This window comes from Pholcus phalangioides, unplaced genomic scaffold (genome assembly GCF_987345545.1).
Source record: "Pholcus phalangioides strain wild (caught in Gottingen) unplaced genomic scaffold, Ppha-v1.0 ptg000017l_1, whole genome shotgun sequence".
NCBI classification, from domain to species: Eukaryota; Metazoa; Arthropoda; class Arachnida; order Araneae; family Pholcidae; genus Pholcus; species Pholcus phalangioides.
Window position 1 is genome coordinate 55,521,127 of NW_028301610.1, and position 20,276 is coordinate 55,541,402.

Here is a 20,276-nt window from a genome sequence, read left to right on the forward strand (position 1 = left end):
ATTCAAAGGCATTCGGTGTTGCTTGATTACATTCAATGTTCTTTATAAGCTGTGTGTATGAGTGGGTGCAGCCCCACATGGCAATGATGATTCTGCATGCACAAAATTACTGCACTAATATACACCTTCAGCATATATATATTGGAATTTCACTATATTTTCATATTGCACAAAAAAGGTCGGCTAAGTTAACAATCTGGGTATGTTGGTAACATCTGCTAAGCAAATGGATAGAGATCGTTGCCAGAAAAATTCCCTGTAGCATTTACCACCTAGTGTTTTTAGGGTGAATAGTGAAGGACTAAGACTGTGCTTTGACAAAGCACCCACACCATTATCCCCCCCCCCCCGGTACCATCTTATTAAAATCAAGTATGCATGTAGGATACATGGACTTGTGTGTCATTTTCTCCCCATGTACTACAAGATTCTTATAACAAGAATCATGACTAAATGAGATGACCAACCTTTTTGTAAGCTGTGCCACTTTCCAAAACTTATACCATGCGTCCCCCTTTTATGAAAATAGGACGAAAATTTCAAAATTACTGTCAATTTGTCAACCAAACTATAAAGGAGTCGATAAGCCTCAGAAAAGTAAAAAAAGCAAGATTCTTAGACTGATCTAAAAAGATGATTAGCATCTAATGAACTTGACCAGTGACAATTTTTTTTATTATTTTTCAATCCCTACTCTAATAGCTTTCCTATTATGCTACTGAGTCAATTGCACTGCAGTCAAACATCACTGGTATATAATCATTATTGGCACATGCTGCCTCATCTCTGCAGTCTACCATGGCAAAACATGGCTGTATATGCTATTTTGATTATCCAGCCAACTTTGGTACCATTGATGATACCATACATGAGCTGCCTTCAAGGACACCCATTTCAAAAATACTCACGCCAGCACCAGCTGTAATTGTTTCAGTTTCAGATCATTTTCTCTATAAATAACAAATAAAATTTCCCTTTTTTAAAATTTGTATAAATAAAAACATTGTGATCAAATATCAAACTTTTTTAACTTACATCATAGCTGCCATGCTTTTAATTTTGATATGTTGTTGAAATCTTCTTCAGGAAAGTCGTCAACTGAAATTTTGGTTTAAAGACAGCGTGAATGAAAATGAACAGATGCGAAGTGCTCAAGACTTTTTCAAAGAATTAATTAGTCCATGTGAATTTCCTAGAGGTGATCCTATTATTACATGACTATATTAATGCATGTAGAATGATGAATTTTTAAAAACTGCTATATGCAAATTAAATTAATTGTGTTCAAATCCTCCAGTAAAATTCAATCTTCTGGGGGAACTGTCATCCCTATCATGAAACATTTAATTGAATTGTGTCTATGAGAAAATGTGTATTATAATGTACTGCACTTAAATTGTACTAATTAGGAAAGTTCAATTTTTTTTAAATTGATACTGAAATTTATTTAACGCACATCACAGTTAAACGCAAATATAAAACACATATTACTTTCTAGATATTATTTATTATTATATTATTATTATATACATATTATTATAATATGTAATATATTTATGTAATTTATTGGATTGGATTGATTTTGGTTTTATTGGTGCAAGGACCGATTAGATCAAATTGTGCCAAAACAAATGATCGATTAAAAATAAGATTATGTCATTTATTGTATAATTTGAGACTATACATTAGAGAAAACTTGAATCTTTTAAATATATATTTAGACGAATAAATTCCATTCTAAAATTTAACATACCTTCTGAAAGAATCTGATTAAATTTGTTATTTTTATTTCACATGTCTTTTATTTAATTCTAATTGCTCCTGTGTAGGCTTCAGGGTCCAAAATTAGTTAAATTAATTCTATTCAAGCTCCGCCATTGTTACCTATGAGCATTGGCGTATGCGGGGGGGGGGGTGTTTGGGGTTCTCACCCCCTCCTTTCCTCCTCAGAAGGAAAAAAATCTGAAACCCCCCTCGAGAAAATTCTGCGTACGCCTATGCCTATGAGTATTCTATTAACCCATCCAATGTTTCTGACTTAATATTGCATAAGAAGTTCTATAGAAGAGAAATATATGAAACACCATTCTTTTGTTTGCCAAGTGTATATGCCAAAGAAATTAATCTTGACAATCGAAAAAAAAATTTCCTTTTTTTCTCTGTTTGAGGGGTTGTATATCAGAAAAATTTCGAAGAGAATTTGAAACTGACTAGTGCGTTATCAAATTAGAAATAATATTGAGCGCAATATGTGCAAAGACATGAAGTTATTGAAAATATTGGGGGAGGCACTCAAACCTAACATATCTATAGGTATTATTGAGAGGGTGGCAAATATTGAGTGGGCTCAGTCTCATGGACTCAATACAAGTTTAGACCTATGATAATTTGGCTTTATGTAGTTCACTAGCAGTTTATTTTACATTATGTAGTTATTTGTCCATTATATTATAACCAACAGTTGTTTTTTTGATAAGATATTAAGCTTGAGAATTAAGGGGTCTACTTTTTTACTTATTATCTTTCTTATATACAGTAAACCCTCCTTTAACTGCCACCTCCAAACAATGGTAATCTCAGAACAATGACCACATTTTGTTGGAATCGAATGTATCCCATAGACTTAATATTACAAGAAACCTTTTAACGATGAAACCTGAACAACAATTTCTGAACAATGGCCACTTTGGACATGGAGTCGGGGAAAAAATATGCATATCGCGATGAGAAAAAATCATTTTCAAGCTGATTTTTAAGGGAGTTTTCTCACTCCCTGAACTTCACGAGGGGAAAATATTATGTATGTTTTCTTTTCCTGGGTACAGATGCTAGATGGGTATATTGAAGGCATTGGAGAGGAAAAAGACTTGGAGATAATATAGGGGACAACAAAAGAAACCTGTTGTCAACACTCTAATCACTAGAGGGATATGCACATTATTTGATTACTACAAATCTTTTGTTTATTTGGTGCTCCCTACTCCAATTGATGGTTCAGTCAAAAAAAATGGTTCTCACAAATAATAATAGAAATGTCTGGGGTATTAATTTTTTGAGAGGGATGTGTCAATCTTTTTTTTTAACAAGAATGTATGTCAGCACCTATGTCTTCAGCTATCTGATTGAACTTAGAAACACCTTGGAAGGAAAAGGTCCAGTGTAAAGCTGCATTAATAGAACTTTCAAGCGGCTTTGGTCCAGTGTTAACAAAGAAATATTTGGGTTTGTTAGTACACTGTCTCTTGGCCCATATCACTTTTTTTCGGTTGTTGTATTCTACCTGAGCACTGCAAGCCTGAATTTTAAGATATCATAATCAGTTACAGATTGGATTGTCATTTTACATGCTATATATTTAGATTGCAAATTTTAGTTTTTTTTCAGAAATAAAACGACCACTCCCAATATAACATCCACATTTTTACAGTCCCATTAGTGGCCATTGTTGGGAGGTTTTACTGTATGTTTAATTCCACATCACTGATTTATGCATGATGCTAGAATCTAAAAGCTCAGTTTAAATGGAGGGAATTGAATTTAGAGGCATCAGAAGTGTTTCAGACCCATGGTGCTCGGTTTGAGCTTCATAAAAAATTCTGATTTTTGAACAAATTCTGGTGTGTTCGGAGGCATTCCAAAATATACAGTGTGTGCTTGAGCATCCATGGCTCAGATGCAAATTTTGCTTTCAAAATTATATAAACAGCCCCCTAATGTAGGAAGTTTTAAAATATATTGCTTAAAAAAATGAGGCTTTTGTTTTAAAATGAGAAACAAATGATAAGATAATGAGAAGAGCTTGGCCGAAAATTACCACTACTATAATGATGAATATTCACTCACAGACATCCCCCAATTTCCCTATACTACATCATCTATTGTTATTGAATTGCTAAGATAAGTAAGTCAGGTAAATCGAGAAGGTATCCTTACTTAGAATAAGACAACCATAAGTATATTTTATGGCGCAGAAACAAACTTCACGGAAGGTTCAATACATGCATGCACACACATTCCAACATGTATCAATTCGTTAGAAGTTTTACAGAGGAATATGGACGAGGTGCATGTTTGGTTTAGTGGTATATTTTATGGGCATTGTATAATATTTTATCATGTATATATATTGTTTCTAGTTATTGTAATTGTATTTTTAATTGGGGGTTGCTGCATTTTAGAAATATATCTCCATATTTGTTATAGGCATCTTTTTCTCAGTCACCTCATTGGGCATTTTGCCTATTGTGGCTTTGTATTTGTATTAAAACCTGTTTTTGTAAGTAATCCTGTACTTGAAAACATATTTTAAAAAAATCAAACTAGAATAATCTCTTTTCCCCGTTTTCTGGAAAATAGTGTTTTCACTTTTGGTGAATTGAAAGAAAAACAGATTTCATTGAAAGAAGGAATGAAAAAAAAAACATTGTGGAGGGGTTAAGGATAATAATATGCTATTTAAGGATTGGCTTGAAAATTTGGCAGATCCCAGTGGGTGGTTATATGAACTGGGATAGTTTCAATTGTGCATATATCATTACCCCACCCATTAGAAATATGCCCTCATTTTAAAGCCAACAGGAGATCTCCCCCTCCCTCCCAATGACAAGCTATATTTTGTTCTTGTATCTAATTTACAAACTTCTCACTTTTGACAACTCCACTTATTTTTTGAAACTTCAAAGATGTCCACTTTTGTCTTCATATAAATGATATGATAAATAGACAGCGAGACTTACTGAATTGAAATAGTGGTAAAGAAACAAACCAAAAAAGTATGGAGGAGGGATATTAAATAAAATTAGTATTATGACAATTTTTTTTGTTTGAAGTGTTATTTAACTTATTATTCAAGGTTTGCTAATCCTTGTTTATTGAAGTATTTTATTGAGTACTATTCAACTGAATATATCATGATTATTGTGTGGAAACCAGTAAAACATCATTCAAGAGTCATAAATGAACTTATTGATCAAGACAAAATATGCTGAATACTAGTGAAATTTATGAATATTTTGTACTAATACAGATTATGTTGGCTTTATAAAGAAGATAATGAAACTGATGCAAAGCAGTTACACAAATATAAAGAAAATTGATGTGGAAATGAAACAATTAGAAAATATGACTGAACCTCCAGCTCGACCTGGTAATAACCATTTTCTAATACTTCTATTTCAAACTGCCAATTCTGAAGATTCTATTAGGCACAAAAATATACCATATTTTGAGAAAAGTGTTTTTGAATGTTTAGCTGGATATACCGTATAAAATTAAATATAATCTGAACATGATGTGTTCAAAAGCAAAATTTGAATTTGGTTTCAGTCAATTTTGATGAGTTATTGAAAATTTCACATGCTTCTTTTTTCTCATCATGATAATGAAACATTTTTTTTTCCAATTTGTCTTCTTTTCCATTGCAATCTTAGATTGATCTTTAATTTTTCAGCAGCATCAACTTAATGTAATAAGAGTAAATATTATGTATATTATAAATGCATGTTCAAGTTATTTCTAATGCTTCATAATCATTAAAATAATACAAATCATTGTGATCGCAGTTTATATAGTAGCAGTTTCTTTCATATATAGTGAGCATGGATGAAAGTATGCTTGATATGAAAAGTGAGCTATCAAAGGAAAAACTATTGGAACTGATAGAATCCTCCTATCCAACACCAATATCTTTAAATGACATGGCGCAGTAAGTATGCTGTTTGATTCTTTCTACTTATGGTTTGATTTTGGGGAAATTATGATAGTATAAAAACTTAGATAGCTTCTTAATTGTGAATATTTCAAGTGGTTATCAAGGGCTATTATCAAAGGTACATAACAAAGATTAGCTTTTATTGTCATTTTTCATTGTCCCCAGTTTTTCTTTCACAGGGATTTTACAACTCATTGTTGTGTTCCACCCCCCAGCTAAAAGTGTTTTGTCATTATATATTATGTATAATGTTATATCTTATGTTTTTCTCTATTAGGGGTTATTAATTAATGGAATAGCTTACCCCGGGGTAGTAAATTCTAACACAATTGACAAGTTTAAAAAGAAGTACGATAAACATGTTGGGTAAATCGAGAAGCTATCCATACTTATAATAAGACAACCATAAATGTTTGTTATGGGTATTGTATAATATTTTATCATGTATATATAGACTTCAGTTTTTATAATTGCATTTTTAATTGGTGGTTGCTGTATTTTAGAAATGTATGACATCTGTATTTGTTATGTTCATCTTTTTCTCAGCCACTTCGTTGAGCATTATTATTTCTTTCAAAAGAAAATATGAATCAAAGTGTTAAAGAGGTATATTACTGCTTTAACCCTATATGACTCAGTGTGCCTAGTCTAGGCACACCTAAAAATTCCTTTTTCAAACACTGAAAATCAAGGATAAACAAAATGAAAATTAGTTTAGAGATTACTTTGAACCTTCTTTATCAACACTAGATAACATCACCAAGCAAGCCAATCCATACTTTTGGCCTGTGTTTATTTTTGAAACCCTTTTTTTTCAAAGAAATGGATTCAAATTTCAAAAATTTTTTTTTGGTTATAAAAAGGATTTCTGGAAAAAAAAATTCTGTGTTATTTTACTGGTTGTACACTAATCTCTTTATTCTGTATAAGTTTTAACTTTTTACATTGAAATCTTGCCTAAAATTGAGTCACGAATTTAAGTTGTGCCCTCTTTGGGCACACCCACGAAATTGAAATGGTACATGCAATCTGTACAAAATTATACCTGCATACTCCTTTAGGCCTGAATATACTGGCTACATTTTTTTGAAATTTTAACTTTAAAGGGTAGCATGCTGTAAAGGGTTAAATATGAAAACTTGGGAAATAACCATAAGGAGATCCATAATCCAAAATATTCCCTAATCCGGAATTGCCTAGGTCCTGGGGAGTCCATTTGGGAGCTCCTACTACATAATATGCCTCTCATTTTTGATGAAGTGAAAAATTGAATCATGGAAAAGAATAGAAGCTAAATGTGAAAATAGTGCAAAGGTTCTAGAAAGACAAGTTTACAAAATGATCCACTGCCATTAACATGTCTGAAAATCCTTCACAAGAATTTCAGCTAACATTACAGGCTAAGGGCTTTTGCCATACATGGCTCAGGCTCTATCAACTATTGTCAGTTTTATTAGTTGCTCTGTTAAAGAATATGACTGTGTTGGATTAAACTTGATTGCACAGATATATAAAATATAGCCTAATATTTTATATATCTGTGTAATAAAGTTTAATCCAACTATATATTTTTACTCCAATTATATATTTTTAAAATTGACAATTTTTCCTTTTTCCAGGTCATTTCATGCAACACAAAATGAAATAGAAAACATACTAGATGATATGGTATCTCAAAAACTGATAAAGTGCATGGGAAATGAAACCTTTACCAGGATAACACAAGATGATACAGGTAAGTTTTAACTACTAATCACTACATTCTCTGGAATTTTTAATTAAAAAAAAATTGAATGTGCAAAAATCATTTGGAAGCAGAATTCTGTAAGAAAGAAAAATTTCTGTATCTGTACATATAATGTGAATATATAGTTATTTTATGCAACTCAATTCATTCCTTTCTTTGCAATGAGCATTCTTATACCAATATAGAGTGGTCATAATTAAATTGACACTACTCAAAGAAATCTATAGCTTGATCTAAAAACCAGGATGACAAAATTTCATATGAAGACAAAAAAATGATTCCGCAGAAATTTTTTTCTAAAATTCATAGCAGAAAATTTGTCTTAAACACAGCATAGCTAATTGCGTTTAACTATGTTGACTGCCACAGGGCTAAATTCCATAAAAAAAAGAAAAAAGGAAAAAAAAACTTCAAACAGACACTATATATATGCATCACTGAAGGTTAAAGAGATGGAAAAAGTAGACGGGCTATCATGTGTTATAGGGAGAGAGAGAGAATGAGTTTTTCAGTGAAAATTTTTCAGGTTTACTTACCATTCAGAGTGTTTGCAGGGTTGTATGTAGTAACAAATAGTTAATATTATTAACTAATATTTTAACAAAGTTTAATCAGCATGGGTTCAGGAAGGGGAAGTCATGTGTAACTAACCTCCTTTGCTTCTATGATCACGTGACTAAGGCTTTGGGTCAGAGCAAAAATGTTGACGTTGTTTACCTTGATTTCCAGAAGGCATTCGATCGGGTCCAACATGGCAAACTCTTGAAGCGTTTACACGAGATTGGAATTGAGGACAACTTGCTGAATTGGATAGAATCGTGGTTAAGAGATAGGTCGCAACGAGTTATGGTGAACAGGGAATTCTCTGGTTGGACAGACGTCACAAGTGGAGTTCCTCGGGGAAGTGTCCTTGGCCCCATACTTTTTTCACTTTTTATCGATGAACTAGATCAGGGTATCGATGGCATTACTAGCAAATTCACAGATGATGTGAAGATAATGGGGGTAATCGGGAATGAAAGCGATAGGGAGTTGCTCCAGACCAACTTAAACAGGATTGCAGCATGGGCAATTGAATGGAGCATGACGTTTAGCGTTGATAAATGCATGGTCGCTCATTTTGGTTCGAACAACCCACGGTTCTCTTACGAGTTGAATGGTGTCACTATCCCGGATGCAACTAGGGTCACTGATTTGGGAACTCTCATTGACGAGCGACTTTAATTGGGTTGCTGTATTTTTGAAATATATGACATCATAATTTTTATGGGTATCTTTTTTATCAGCCACCTCGTTGGGCATTTTGCCTGTTGTGGCGTTGTATTTGTAAGAGAACAATGAATATTTTATTGACTGAAGATTTACATTTAAGTCCCACACATTCATGAAGTCTTGTGAAAAGGAAGTACCTCAATCTATGATTCACTTTTTCCATTAGTGAATAAATTAATCACTTAAATTCTGCATTTTACAAGAGAAAACTCAACTATGTTGATATTTATTATATACATATTGATTATATTAGAATTTGTTATATACATTTTGACTATATTAGAATTTGTTATATACATTTTGACTATATTAGAATTTGTTATATACATATTGACTATATTAGAATTTATTACATATTAATCATATTAATACTATACATTAAATAATGTTACATATTAAAATTGTCGTGGAATTTTTTTTTTATTTATTAAAAAAAGCTTTTATATAAAACATTTTTGTTTCATTTGTGCTTCCAGAAGTGAAAATTGTTAAGCAGATGCCAACAGTAATAAGCTCTCAACAACCCACAATTGCAATCGTAACAGCACAATATTGTGAAAAACTAGCTGTGGATGCAATGATTGAGAATAAAGATACATATGTAAGATACAAAACAGAGGGTAAGTAGGTTGTAACATAATGTGTGTGTTTGTTTCTTAAAACAAATTTAGCTATTTCTAAAAATATGAAGCTTGAAAAACCCTTTCAAAGCATATATCTTCTTCTCTTGACTAAGAATATGATTGAAAAATGATCCTAAAAACAGGGATTTCTTCATTGTAAGGAATTTTTTTACAGTTATTTCAAACGATCCTATTTTTGATGCAACATAGAAAAAGACTAAAATTTTTTATTACAGTAAATCCTAGCCACTTTTTGCATGATTATCACATAGAATATGCAAAAATGAGTGTCTCTATAACCATATAAAATCAAATGCAGTCTGTTCACTCGATTTTACCAACCACACATTTTTAGGAACTAGTGTCCTGGTCCCAAAAAATATACCATTCCCTTAAACTTTTTCCCTATTTACAAACTTTCGATTTTATGAACTGATTGTTTAAGTCTGTACGAGTTGGTAAAAGCAAGCATGGACTGTATCTCTATTTTTTCAAAATAACTTCAGTGCAAAAATAATCTGAAAATAATACAAAATAATCAGTTTATTGAGAGTGTCAGAAACTCTCAATTTTTCTCCCTTATTTGCCTATATGACATTGCATAGCTTCCATTTTATGTTGAGCATTATCAATAATATGGGTCATTCCCAAAAAAATGTACATTCCACATTTTTGAAATGAAAAATTTAAAGTTTAATTTTTAAAATAAAATGATCTCAAATTATAGCCAACTTGAAGTTTAATATTTTATAAATATTTTTCACTTTTATTTTGTAATAATATATATATATTTTTTTTTAGTTTTATGACTGAAAAACATGGATTTTGTTGATTGATTGATTGCTCTAAAGAAATTATTATTATTTCTGCTGCTTTGATCTCTTAAAATAATGAAATCAGCTTATTCCACCCCATGGTCAAATTCTAAAAACACCCTCACCCCTTGCAGTTTGAATTTTGGTCTGGTAAAATTATTAAAATCTGGTCAAAGTGGACACTAGACTTGCTCAGCTGTATATTATATATATCATCAGGATGATTTTCTTTTATTTCAAAGTTTTTTGTTGAAATTTAATAGTAATTTGATGTTAGTATAAATCTCAAATTTATGCCTTTCACATTAGTGATCCAGACTGGGCTTTGGGGTGAGAATTGGGTCTGGAAATAAAAATGTAGGAAAATAATGGTTCCGTCCCATAAAATACGGAATGTATTGTCATATAACGACCTTTACTCATACTAAAATGCCCCTTTTGACACTTCTCCCTGGATCTGTGCCTGGCAGTGATTTTAACGATCTGTACTACTTTACTTGTGCATTTAACTGAAAAAATAACATGATGGAGAATGTAGAAAAGGGTTTAAATTGGATAGATTAACTTATTAAATTTAACTTAAACCTTCAAAACCTTTTTACTAAGAAAACTTCACTTTGAATCATAGTTTCCATTCTGTTGCGTTTGCTTGAGTTTTTAGATGTAACTGAGTAGACACCCGACCAGGGTTGTCGTGATTTAAATCAGTTGATTTAAATCAGCATCAACTGATTTTTTTTTTTAAATCACTGATCTAAATCAGCATCAACTGATTTTTTTTTTTAAAATCACTGATCTAAATCAGCATCAACTGATTTTTTTTTTTAAATCACTGATTTAAATCAATTTTTTTTCAGATATGAAAAATTATCTGTTGTAATTGAATAAAACTATTTATGCAGCTCTAAACTGATTTTAATTTTTATTAAATTATTTTAAATATCAATTAATTTAAATATATTCTCAAATATTTTTATAATATTATAATATATATATTAATATGTGTATCAAATATCAGACATACCATAGTCGTACCAATTTAGCTGATAAATGGTTACCCAAGATTTACAATGATGAAGTTAGAGGATGTAAAGTTGACTTAGAAAATCAAATTACAGTGCAATGGATGGATATACATAATGAAGAAATTCTGTGTATTATCAAACGGTGTGGTAAAGCCATCCATGTTGATACTATTGACACATCCGGCTTATCACATGCAGGGAATTATTTAGCAAATGCGGTTTTCAGTTCAGTGAAGTCAACAGAAGAGAAAACATCTAATGTAATATATCAAGTTTTGTTATAAAATATCAAGTTTTGTTATAAAGTTTTGTTACTGGAAGTATGGTTTCTTCCAGAAAGACTCTGGATGAACAGTCTGGCTTTTTGGGACTTAAATATTGGTGCAGTGCCCACATTTTAAACTTTTTAGCCGGCGATTTGGTTAAAACTGATGTAACAAAGTATATTTAGATACAAATATATTTAGATACTTCCACAATCATTTCTAAAATCATGGTATCATATGTAAGGTGGAAGTGCATTGGTCTTCCTGCAGAGGTATGATGGAATACTTATTGTGATTCTCTTGAATCTTTTGTTAAAAATTCGTCAGTTGTTACCAAAGTTTGTGAAGACCACAGATCTCAGATAGTAACATCTCTACTGAAATCTTAAATATTGATTCAAAAAGATATGTCAAGGACATAATTGCAATTCTGAAGCCAATAGCTAAAATTAACGATTTTGTACAAAGGAACACACACACAACTGCTCCATAGCTGAATGTGCATTGGCATGGAAAAAGCTGCAATTGAAGGTAAAATAAGCATCACCATCAAACAATAAAAATTTTTTGTCATCAGAGTATAAAAATAGATATGAACAATCATTAACAGATGCACACTTTGCTGCATTTATTCTAAGCTCATCAGTGTTAACTTCTAATAGGGAATTAATGTCGCAAAAGAAGAGAGAAATAAGGGTCTTGAATTAATCAAACAAAAATGTGACTCTGGTTTTTGGAAAAGTTGGAACCATTTTCATGCTAAAAATTTTTTTTTTTCACCCTAAGGTTGTTGATACAATGTCTGATTTTGAGTGGTGGAATAGTTTTTATAATGTTTTGGGTAAAGATACAATTACAGAGAGCGATATGTAATTTGTAAACACACTAACTACAGCCAAATCATTGATGCCTGTGTTGAAAGGATTTTTTCAAGGCGCAGTTCATTCCAAATAGCAAAACAGATTAAGAGTAGACAAAGCATTCAAACTAGTGTTTGTAATGAAACAAATGGACATATTCACAAAGGGTAAAATTATTCAATACTTGATGTAAGATATATATTCAAGAAGTGTTTTCCTCTGTTTTCTTAATAAAATGTTCTGAAATATTTCACAAGTATGATTCTTTATTTTTAGTTTGAAAATATTTTTTAAATAGTCATTATTTTTGTAAGTTAAAATTTCTTTAATTTTATATTCTTTAAAGAAAGCATAGATTAATGACTAGTGTGTAAGTAATATATATATATATTTTGCTGCAAACAATGATTTAAAAAAAAATTAGATACCATCTGAAACAAATTAAGAAATGTCATGACAGAGAATTAAATGAAGTACTAAAAAAAAAAAAAATTAAAATTACTATCAGAGTACTCTGAAATTTTGTAAAAAGACCCATATATTCAAGTGTACAAACTCCTAATCTTTATATACTTGGAATCAGCTTTCAATCCATTTCACTCTTTTTTGTATGAACAGTTTATGCAATACATTTGTATTTTTGGTTTAACCTTCTAGCAGAGAGAGAGGTGTGTGTATGAAAAAGATACGCGATCTCCTTTAATTTGCATATCTCCTACATTAGCATTCTTGCTAGAAGGTTCATACCTTTCAAGTAAATTATGTTTGGATCTTATACCTCATTTTTTGTTTTAGATTTTTTCTTACCTTAAACCTGCTTTTCAGGTGAATCAAATGTTTATACTCTGGGAAATATTGGAGCTCATAGAGTTGTATCAACTAAACTTCCAACTATAGGTCACTCTCGCAGCGCAGCTATTGCTGCTGGAAGTGCAACAACTCGTTTGCTTGGTAATTACGAATTTTTTCTATTACAATGATTACTGGAATTTGCTATTAGGCTGCGTTTTTGACTGTACTGAATTTTTAGTGCCCCGGATTATATCAAATGTATTATGCAAAGGATTTATAGAAACTATTTATACTAAACCAGACAATAAAAACTGTATTATATAAAAACTAACCTTTTCAACCTAATCAGTTTAAATACAAAACTAACCTTTTCAACCTAATCAGTCTAAATAAAAAACTAACATTTCACCTAAATCAGATAACAAAAAATTTAATATTCTGTCAAATTCAAATGTGATCAAACCTGGAGTATATATGCTACTGCCAAAGCCCAAAGTGTGGCCAATTTGCAAATTGGCAAAGAGTTTTGTCCCAAGTCCAAATTGCAGAAATGATTAGGACTTTGCCGGCCATTTTGCAAAGTGGCTGGAGATCTCTGGCCAAAGCTCAATGTGCTAATTTCAGGCAGCCTGGTGAGAGCCAAATCCATTTTTTTTTAATCACGAACATGTGATATATGTCTATATGTGTAGTAGCTGTATTGAATTAGAGAGAAAAACTATAAAAATAATTATATGAACATATACAGTAAAACCTTCATAAGTCGTCACCTCAAGTTATCGAAAAATTATGATGGCTTCAGCGGAGTGACAACTTAAGTGGAGTTCCGCCAGTTTTAATGTGCAATGTTATGAAAATCATATAAAAATTTAAAGTAATATGACATTTATTAAAGTATAAATCAAAATAACAATATTAATAAAATTTATAGATTGCGAAAGAAAAAATAATAGCAATTTTTTATCTTTATTATCGCCGGAAGTGTAAGTATGTGTACCTAACAGTCTGAGTGCGTGTGATTTTTCAGTGCTGCCATCTATATCTCAGCAGTGAAGTGAATGAAGTGTAATGACTGAATATTTGTACTGTTGTAGGACTGTTGCTCTCTCTGGTGAGACTTTTTAACGGGGAGATCAGCTCGCATTTGCGCCTTGAAGTTGGGAACCACAGAAAATCAACTTCAGCCGACCACCACTGTGGTGACGGTGGGGCTTGAACCTGGTTCCCCGCTGTACACTTTGATTTATACTAGTAATTTTTAATTTAGACTAACAGAGCAACTGTTTGAATAAATAGCTTTTCTTCATAACAGAACTCTCTATTGCACATTAATTTCACATATACAGTCGGCCCCCCATATTCACGGGTTTTTTTTTCCTTTATTGAAACATTTTTTTTTGACAACACTCAGCAATCGTTATTCACGTGTTTTGTTTACAAAATTTGAGTTGTGCTTGTTCAGGATGGCTCGTTCTATTGCTACAGATAATGCTTTGAAAAGGTAAATAAAAGTGAAAACTTGACAAGAAAAAATGGAGATATAGTATTGACTATACTTGCCAAAAGTAAGTCAATAACTGTTGTGGTCCGCCATTATGGAATCAACAAATCTAGGTGAGATATATCAAGGAAAAGGAATCTGATATTCGTTCAGCTGTAGCTGCACCCGTAGCAGTCGAAACTATGCAGCGCCTACTTGATCTATGTGTTTCTCGTACAGAAAATGCTGTTTTTTGTGGGTACAAGACTGCTACAAAAAGGTATTTCAATTGATTGTAATATTATAACTGAAAAAGCAAAAAATTTTACTCTTCTATAAGGAATGGGCTGGTGAAATGTCTATTTCATCAGAATTTTATGCAAGTTAAGGATGGTTTCATAGGTTTAAGAAACGATTTGAATCACGCAATGTAAAATTCACTGGCGACCAAGCCTCTGCCGACCAGGAGGCAGCTAGAAAATTTCCAGACTTGTAGAAAAGTATTGAAGAGAAGGGGGTTATGTGCAGGTTTTTAACGCTGATGAAGCTACACTATTTTGGAAGAAAATGCTGTAAAGAAGTTAAGCAGGAGAAAAAAAGTGAGCTCATGGTTTTAAGACAAGTATAGATAGACTTACTATGTTGTTGTTTTGCGCAAATGTGTATGGGTACATGATACAGTCTACTGTCATTTTCAAATCTACGAATCCGCGAGCATTAAAGGGAAAGGGTAAATTAAAGCTCCCTGTATTTTGGACAAACAATGAAAAGGCTTAGACTACGAAAACACTTTTTCTGGATTGGTTTAAACGGTGTTTTGTTCCGGAAGTTAGGACGTACCTTGGTAGTGAATACGTGCCATTCAAAGTTCTTTTGATACTGGATTGACAGAGGACGAATTAATGCAACTGACTGGTTCTGAAACTGAAGCGATACCAGATGAAAGATGAAGATCAAGATAGAGATGTCGAAGAGAACTTCACCACAAGTAACATAGCGGAAGGGCTTCGCAAGCTCAAATCAGCAATAGATTATTTTCATAACATTGATCCCTACATTATACGTTCTTCACATGTAGAAAAATTAGTAGAGGAAGCCTTGTCAACATATTCCAACATACTTGGTGATATGAAGAAGACACGGCAAACAAAAAAATGTTCTTTCAGAAAACATCGCCAACAATCTCTGCACCCTCTTTTACATTCCCCTCTACATCTGCGTCACCCTGCTCTTTCTTGTGATATTTAGTAAACGAGATATACAAGGCAAAACCTATGGTTTCGGTTATTCGCGGGTTTCCGTATTCGCGGTCACCCTCGGAACGTAACCCCCGCGAATATGGGGGGCCGACTGTACATCAAATTTAATTTTAGTGTTTGAACTCTTCATCAGCAGTTCATGATACAACTAAAAAGTAATCTCGAACACTTTTGACTTGGTGGAGGGGCCTTGAGCAGGGAAAAGTAAACAGAAGACTTCAACTTGGGAAAGAATGTCTAATTTTTTTCAACAAAGATATTTTGTTAAAATTTCAAGCCCTAAATTAGTAGAGTCCATGCTTTCTATGATTATTTATTATCCGTGCCCATTGCACTTTGACTGTAACTTCATTAATTTGATTCTTCGATTTACATAATTTTTGATTTCCTTGCACTATATGTAATCTTTGACATATCAATAAATTTTGGTTTTGCCGGAGATGCCCTTCCCCCCCCCCCCACCCCCAGGGGGGCGAAATGCTTACGTTGCTTCTTGTAACGTAATAACATAATAATGGACATAATTGTCATGAAAAATACTCCAACTTGACAATGATCCCGAATCGTGTCTTTTGTAATCGGACTTTGGCTAGGTATCACTGGCCAATGTCCAAAATTCCGACATTCGCTGGGTCAATATTTAACAAAATTGGATAATTCGCGATGAGGCTGGCCACTTCGCCAACAGGCTTTGGCAGTAACATATATGTTGTGATAAACAGGGAATATGTTTTTTACATTTAAAGCATCGAAGAGGCAAGAAACTGCTGTAAAAGAATAAATAAATGTTTAAAAAAAATTGTTTGGGAACCATTAAAAAAGTAAACATTTCAAAAAATTAATTGTTTAAAACTTAAACTTCAAAACTAATGTTGCCTGACAATTTTCGAACATTTCAGACCTTACCCTATCACTTTTATTACTTTGTACTCTATCACTTTTATTACTTTGTACTCTATCACTTTTATTACTTTGTACTCTATCACTTTTATTACTTTGTACTCTATCACTTTTATTACTTTGTACTCTATCACTTTTATTACTTTGTACTCTATCACTTTTATCACTTAAAACTCTGTCTGTTACATAATTTGAGACATCTGATTTAGGTAAGTTGAACAAACATTACAAATGAAGGAAAAACAACTTTATCTTGCAACAGAGTAAGAGAATGTGTTGAACCTAATTAATATACATAGATGGATAATTTTTAACATACGTTTTGTCACTCTGTCACTTTTTTTTATTAGTACTGATGAAGGTAGTTTCAGAATGTTTTTTTCGTGCAGAAATTCTGTACGGTTTTGCAAATTTCTTTGAAAATAATCCAGAATTTTTTTCTTCTTAATTTTGGTAAAAAATATTTCTTGTTTTTCAGACTTTTAGTTGATACATGTTATGCAAAATTATCTTATCATGCAAAAAATATGCAAAATTATCTTATCATGCAAAAAATATGCAAAATTATCTTATCATACAAAAAATATGCAAAATTATTTCATCGTGTTTTTTTCATAAAGTTTGTTTCAGCCTTGATTTTGTCACATTTTGTTGAATTTATTCTGAAGCAGTTAATTGATTTGTTTTAATTTTCGAACATTACACATTTTCTATATAGATATATATATAAAATACTTAAAAAATAAAATCTCTTCATATATATATATATCCTCATTATTATTATTCTATTTTATTTTTCCTAGGAATTTTTCAAAAAGTGGAATATGTTTTACTGATTGGGGTTGGAGGTGGTGTGTGCCATTATACTGACTACACAAAGCATGTTAGGCAAGGTGATATTGTTGTTTCATCCCCAAACTCTTCAGAAAACTTTGTATACATGTTCTATGAGAAGATGAAAGGTTCACCAGTGATCAGAACATCTGAGATAAAAGACACAGAAAAATTCAGCATGAGAACCTGGTGTCCTCAAAATATGACTCTCCAACACACAGCCCAACAGTTATGGAAGCAAGCTATCTCAAATCCTATGCATTGCCCGTGGAAAACCTACATTGATGATGGATTGAAGTTATTAGAAAGCCAAGAAGCTGACTTTTGTCGTCCACCGACATCCACAGATAAATTGTACATGTCTATAGGAGAGAAAGATCTCATTGAAGTTAGTCATCCCTTAACCCCTGAAGGTGTTGAAAATCCACGTGAGCAGGGATTACCAGTAGTACATTTTGGAGTTGTGGGTTCAGCTCGTATGCTAATGAGAGATGATTCTGCAAGAATGGAACTTGCTCATAAACATGGATTGAAGTGTTTTGTACCACAATTTGACTCAGTTGTAGAGTCAGTCTATGGAAATCGAAAAGAAAATTATATGTTTGTAAGGGGTATATCTGATTATAAAGATGGAATGAGCAAAAAAGAATGGCAACCATGTGCTGCACTAAATGCTGCAGCTTTTACAAAAGCAGTTATTTGTGCATTAGATCCATGCGATGATGATTAAGGAAAAATACTGAAGGAAACCGAAAGTCTCTATTTTAGCATACAGATACATGTTTCAGATCAGATATTTCATTGTATAATGTATTATGTTAGTTATGGTATCCCTTTCATTTCTTTTTCAACTCCTGTGCATGCATGAAAGAGAAATGATGTTATGTTACCTTAGAATCTCTTATGTAAATTATTTACACCTGTAATACTATAGCAAAAATTTGTATATTTTTTTGTGTTATAAAAGAATAGTGAAACAGAACAGAAACTATTTAGTTAGCCTCAATTAACACACATTTGACACTTTGTGAATGGAGGATTCTTCTATCTTTGCCTGAAACCACAGGGTAATGCAAAAAGAATTATCTGATTTAAAAATTATATATTTTTAAAATTAAAAATGCAGGATAATAAGTAATACATCAGGTGACCATACGTCTTGTATTTCCCAGGACAGTCCCGGTTTTTTTTGGCTGTTCCGACTTTTTTTTTTTGCAAAAATGTCTCGGTTTTTCATGTATTTTCAATGAAGAAAACTTGACTTTTTATTGTCAGAAATAACGATAATTACGACTATAAATATGCATATTCATCTCACATATTTGTCATTATTTTTAATTTATTGAAATTTTTAGTGGCATTTCATTTCCCACGTGATTGGTGATTTTTCTGCAATTTCCCCACAAGTTGGTAACTTTGCTTACTTTTGGCGATAATTGGTATTGTCCTGTATTTTCTTGTATTTCAAAGCCCAATTTCTTGTGTTTTTCTTGAGCAAATAATTATGGTCAGCCAAGTAATACAGGAATATAAAAGGAAAATGCTCAAGTTTTATATCATGAATAATCTAGGACGTCAGAAATGGTATTGAGTTAGCAGAAAGCTTTATGTGTTCTTTAGTATGCATGATGTCAGATTGTAATCAGTGTTGAATGTGGGTTTGGTAGAAAGTATAAAATTATTCCACCAATGGCTCAGATTATTTCAGGTATTACCAACAGTTTGAGGAGACTGGATGTTTTTGTAAATTAAAAGTCTGGGTCATCCAGGAATATCTTCAGAGAATGCTGAAAGCATAAAAAAGACTTCTATATGCACAACCCAAAGAAAAGAAAATCAACACATTGCGCTAGTCAAGAACTGGGTATTCATCAGCTTATCCTGTTTGGTGTGTGAAACCCTTTAAGACTGGGAAATTTTTGAAAACATGAATATTTGTTATGTATTTCACCTGCCCGATCGTTTGAGCTCGAGCTTAAAGGGTTAAGGAAAGAAATGTGTTATAAGCTGTACAACTTGCATATCTCACAAGCACTGAAGCCTGATGATGGGCTATAATGACTGAAATTCTGCCCTTACATGTGAGAGAGAGATAAGTTTTGCACTTGACTTCCATAAGAATGTGATTTGAAAGAATTTTCATATCGACTTGACATCATATATGAGACTAAAAGAAATCTTATTGAACATATTGTAGAACAAACTTAGATATTTTCCCTTTATATTTATGCATTGCTTATCATTGTCTTGTTAATTGATTTTTTTTTTTTTTAATTTTATGATTCTTTCTGAATTATCCTGTACTTTTACAGCATGAGAGAAGGCGAATAATGTCCTATATGATCATCATAATGAGTTTTACAAACTTTTTAATACAAATGAATACAAATACAAGGCCACAACAGGCAAAATGCCCAACGAGGTGGCTGAGAAAAAGATGCCCATAACAAATACAGATACCCATACATTTCTAAAATACAGCAACCACCAATTAAAAATACAATTATAAAAACTAAAGACTATATATGCATGATAAAATATTATACAATACCCATAACTAATACTTATGGTTTGTCTTATTATATGTATGGATAGCTTCTCGATTTACCCAACACGTTTATCATATTTCTTTTAAAACTTTTACTATCTAGAATTACTTTTAGAATTTACTATCCCGGGGAAAGCTATTCCAT

General features: G+C 32.1%; 1 protein-coding gene across 2 annotated transcripts in view; it reads left to right on the forward strand.

The window, feature by feature from the left end:
- Nucleotides 1-18,900, forward strand: part of LOC149074137 (uncharacterized) — a 79,459-nt gene extending 60,559 nt beyond the window's left edge. The window contains exons 4-10 of one of the 2 annotated variants that reach the window (XM_089246442.1): nucleotides 1,087-1,198; nucleotides 5,027-5,146; nucleotides 5,593-5,704; nucleotides 7,330-7,445; nucleotides 9,206-9,349; nucleotides 13,144-13,269; nucleotides 17,553-18,900. In XM_089246442.1, the coding sequence (XP_089102568.1) occupies nucleotides 1,087-1,198; nucleotides 5,027-5,146; nucleotides 5,593-5,704; nucleotides 7,330-7,445; nucleotides 9,206-9,349; nucleotides 13,144-13,269; nucleotides 17,553-18,313 (1,491 nt within the window). In that variant the 3' untranslated portion in view covers nucleotides 18,314-18,900. The remainder of the gene's footprint in view (nucleotides 1-1,086; nucleotides 1,199-5,026; nucleotides 5,147-5,592; nucleotides 5,705-7,329; nucleotides 7,446-9,205; nucleotides 9,350-13,143; nucleotides 13,270-17,552) is intronic. The other variant, XM_089246441.1, reaches the window with a different exon arrangement.
- Nucleotides 18,901-20,276: the final 1,376 nt, after the last annotated feature.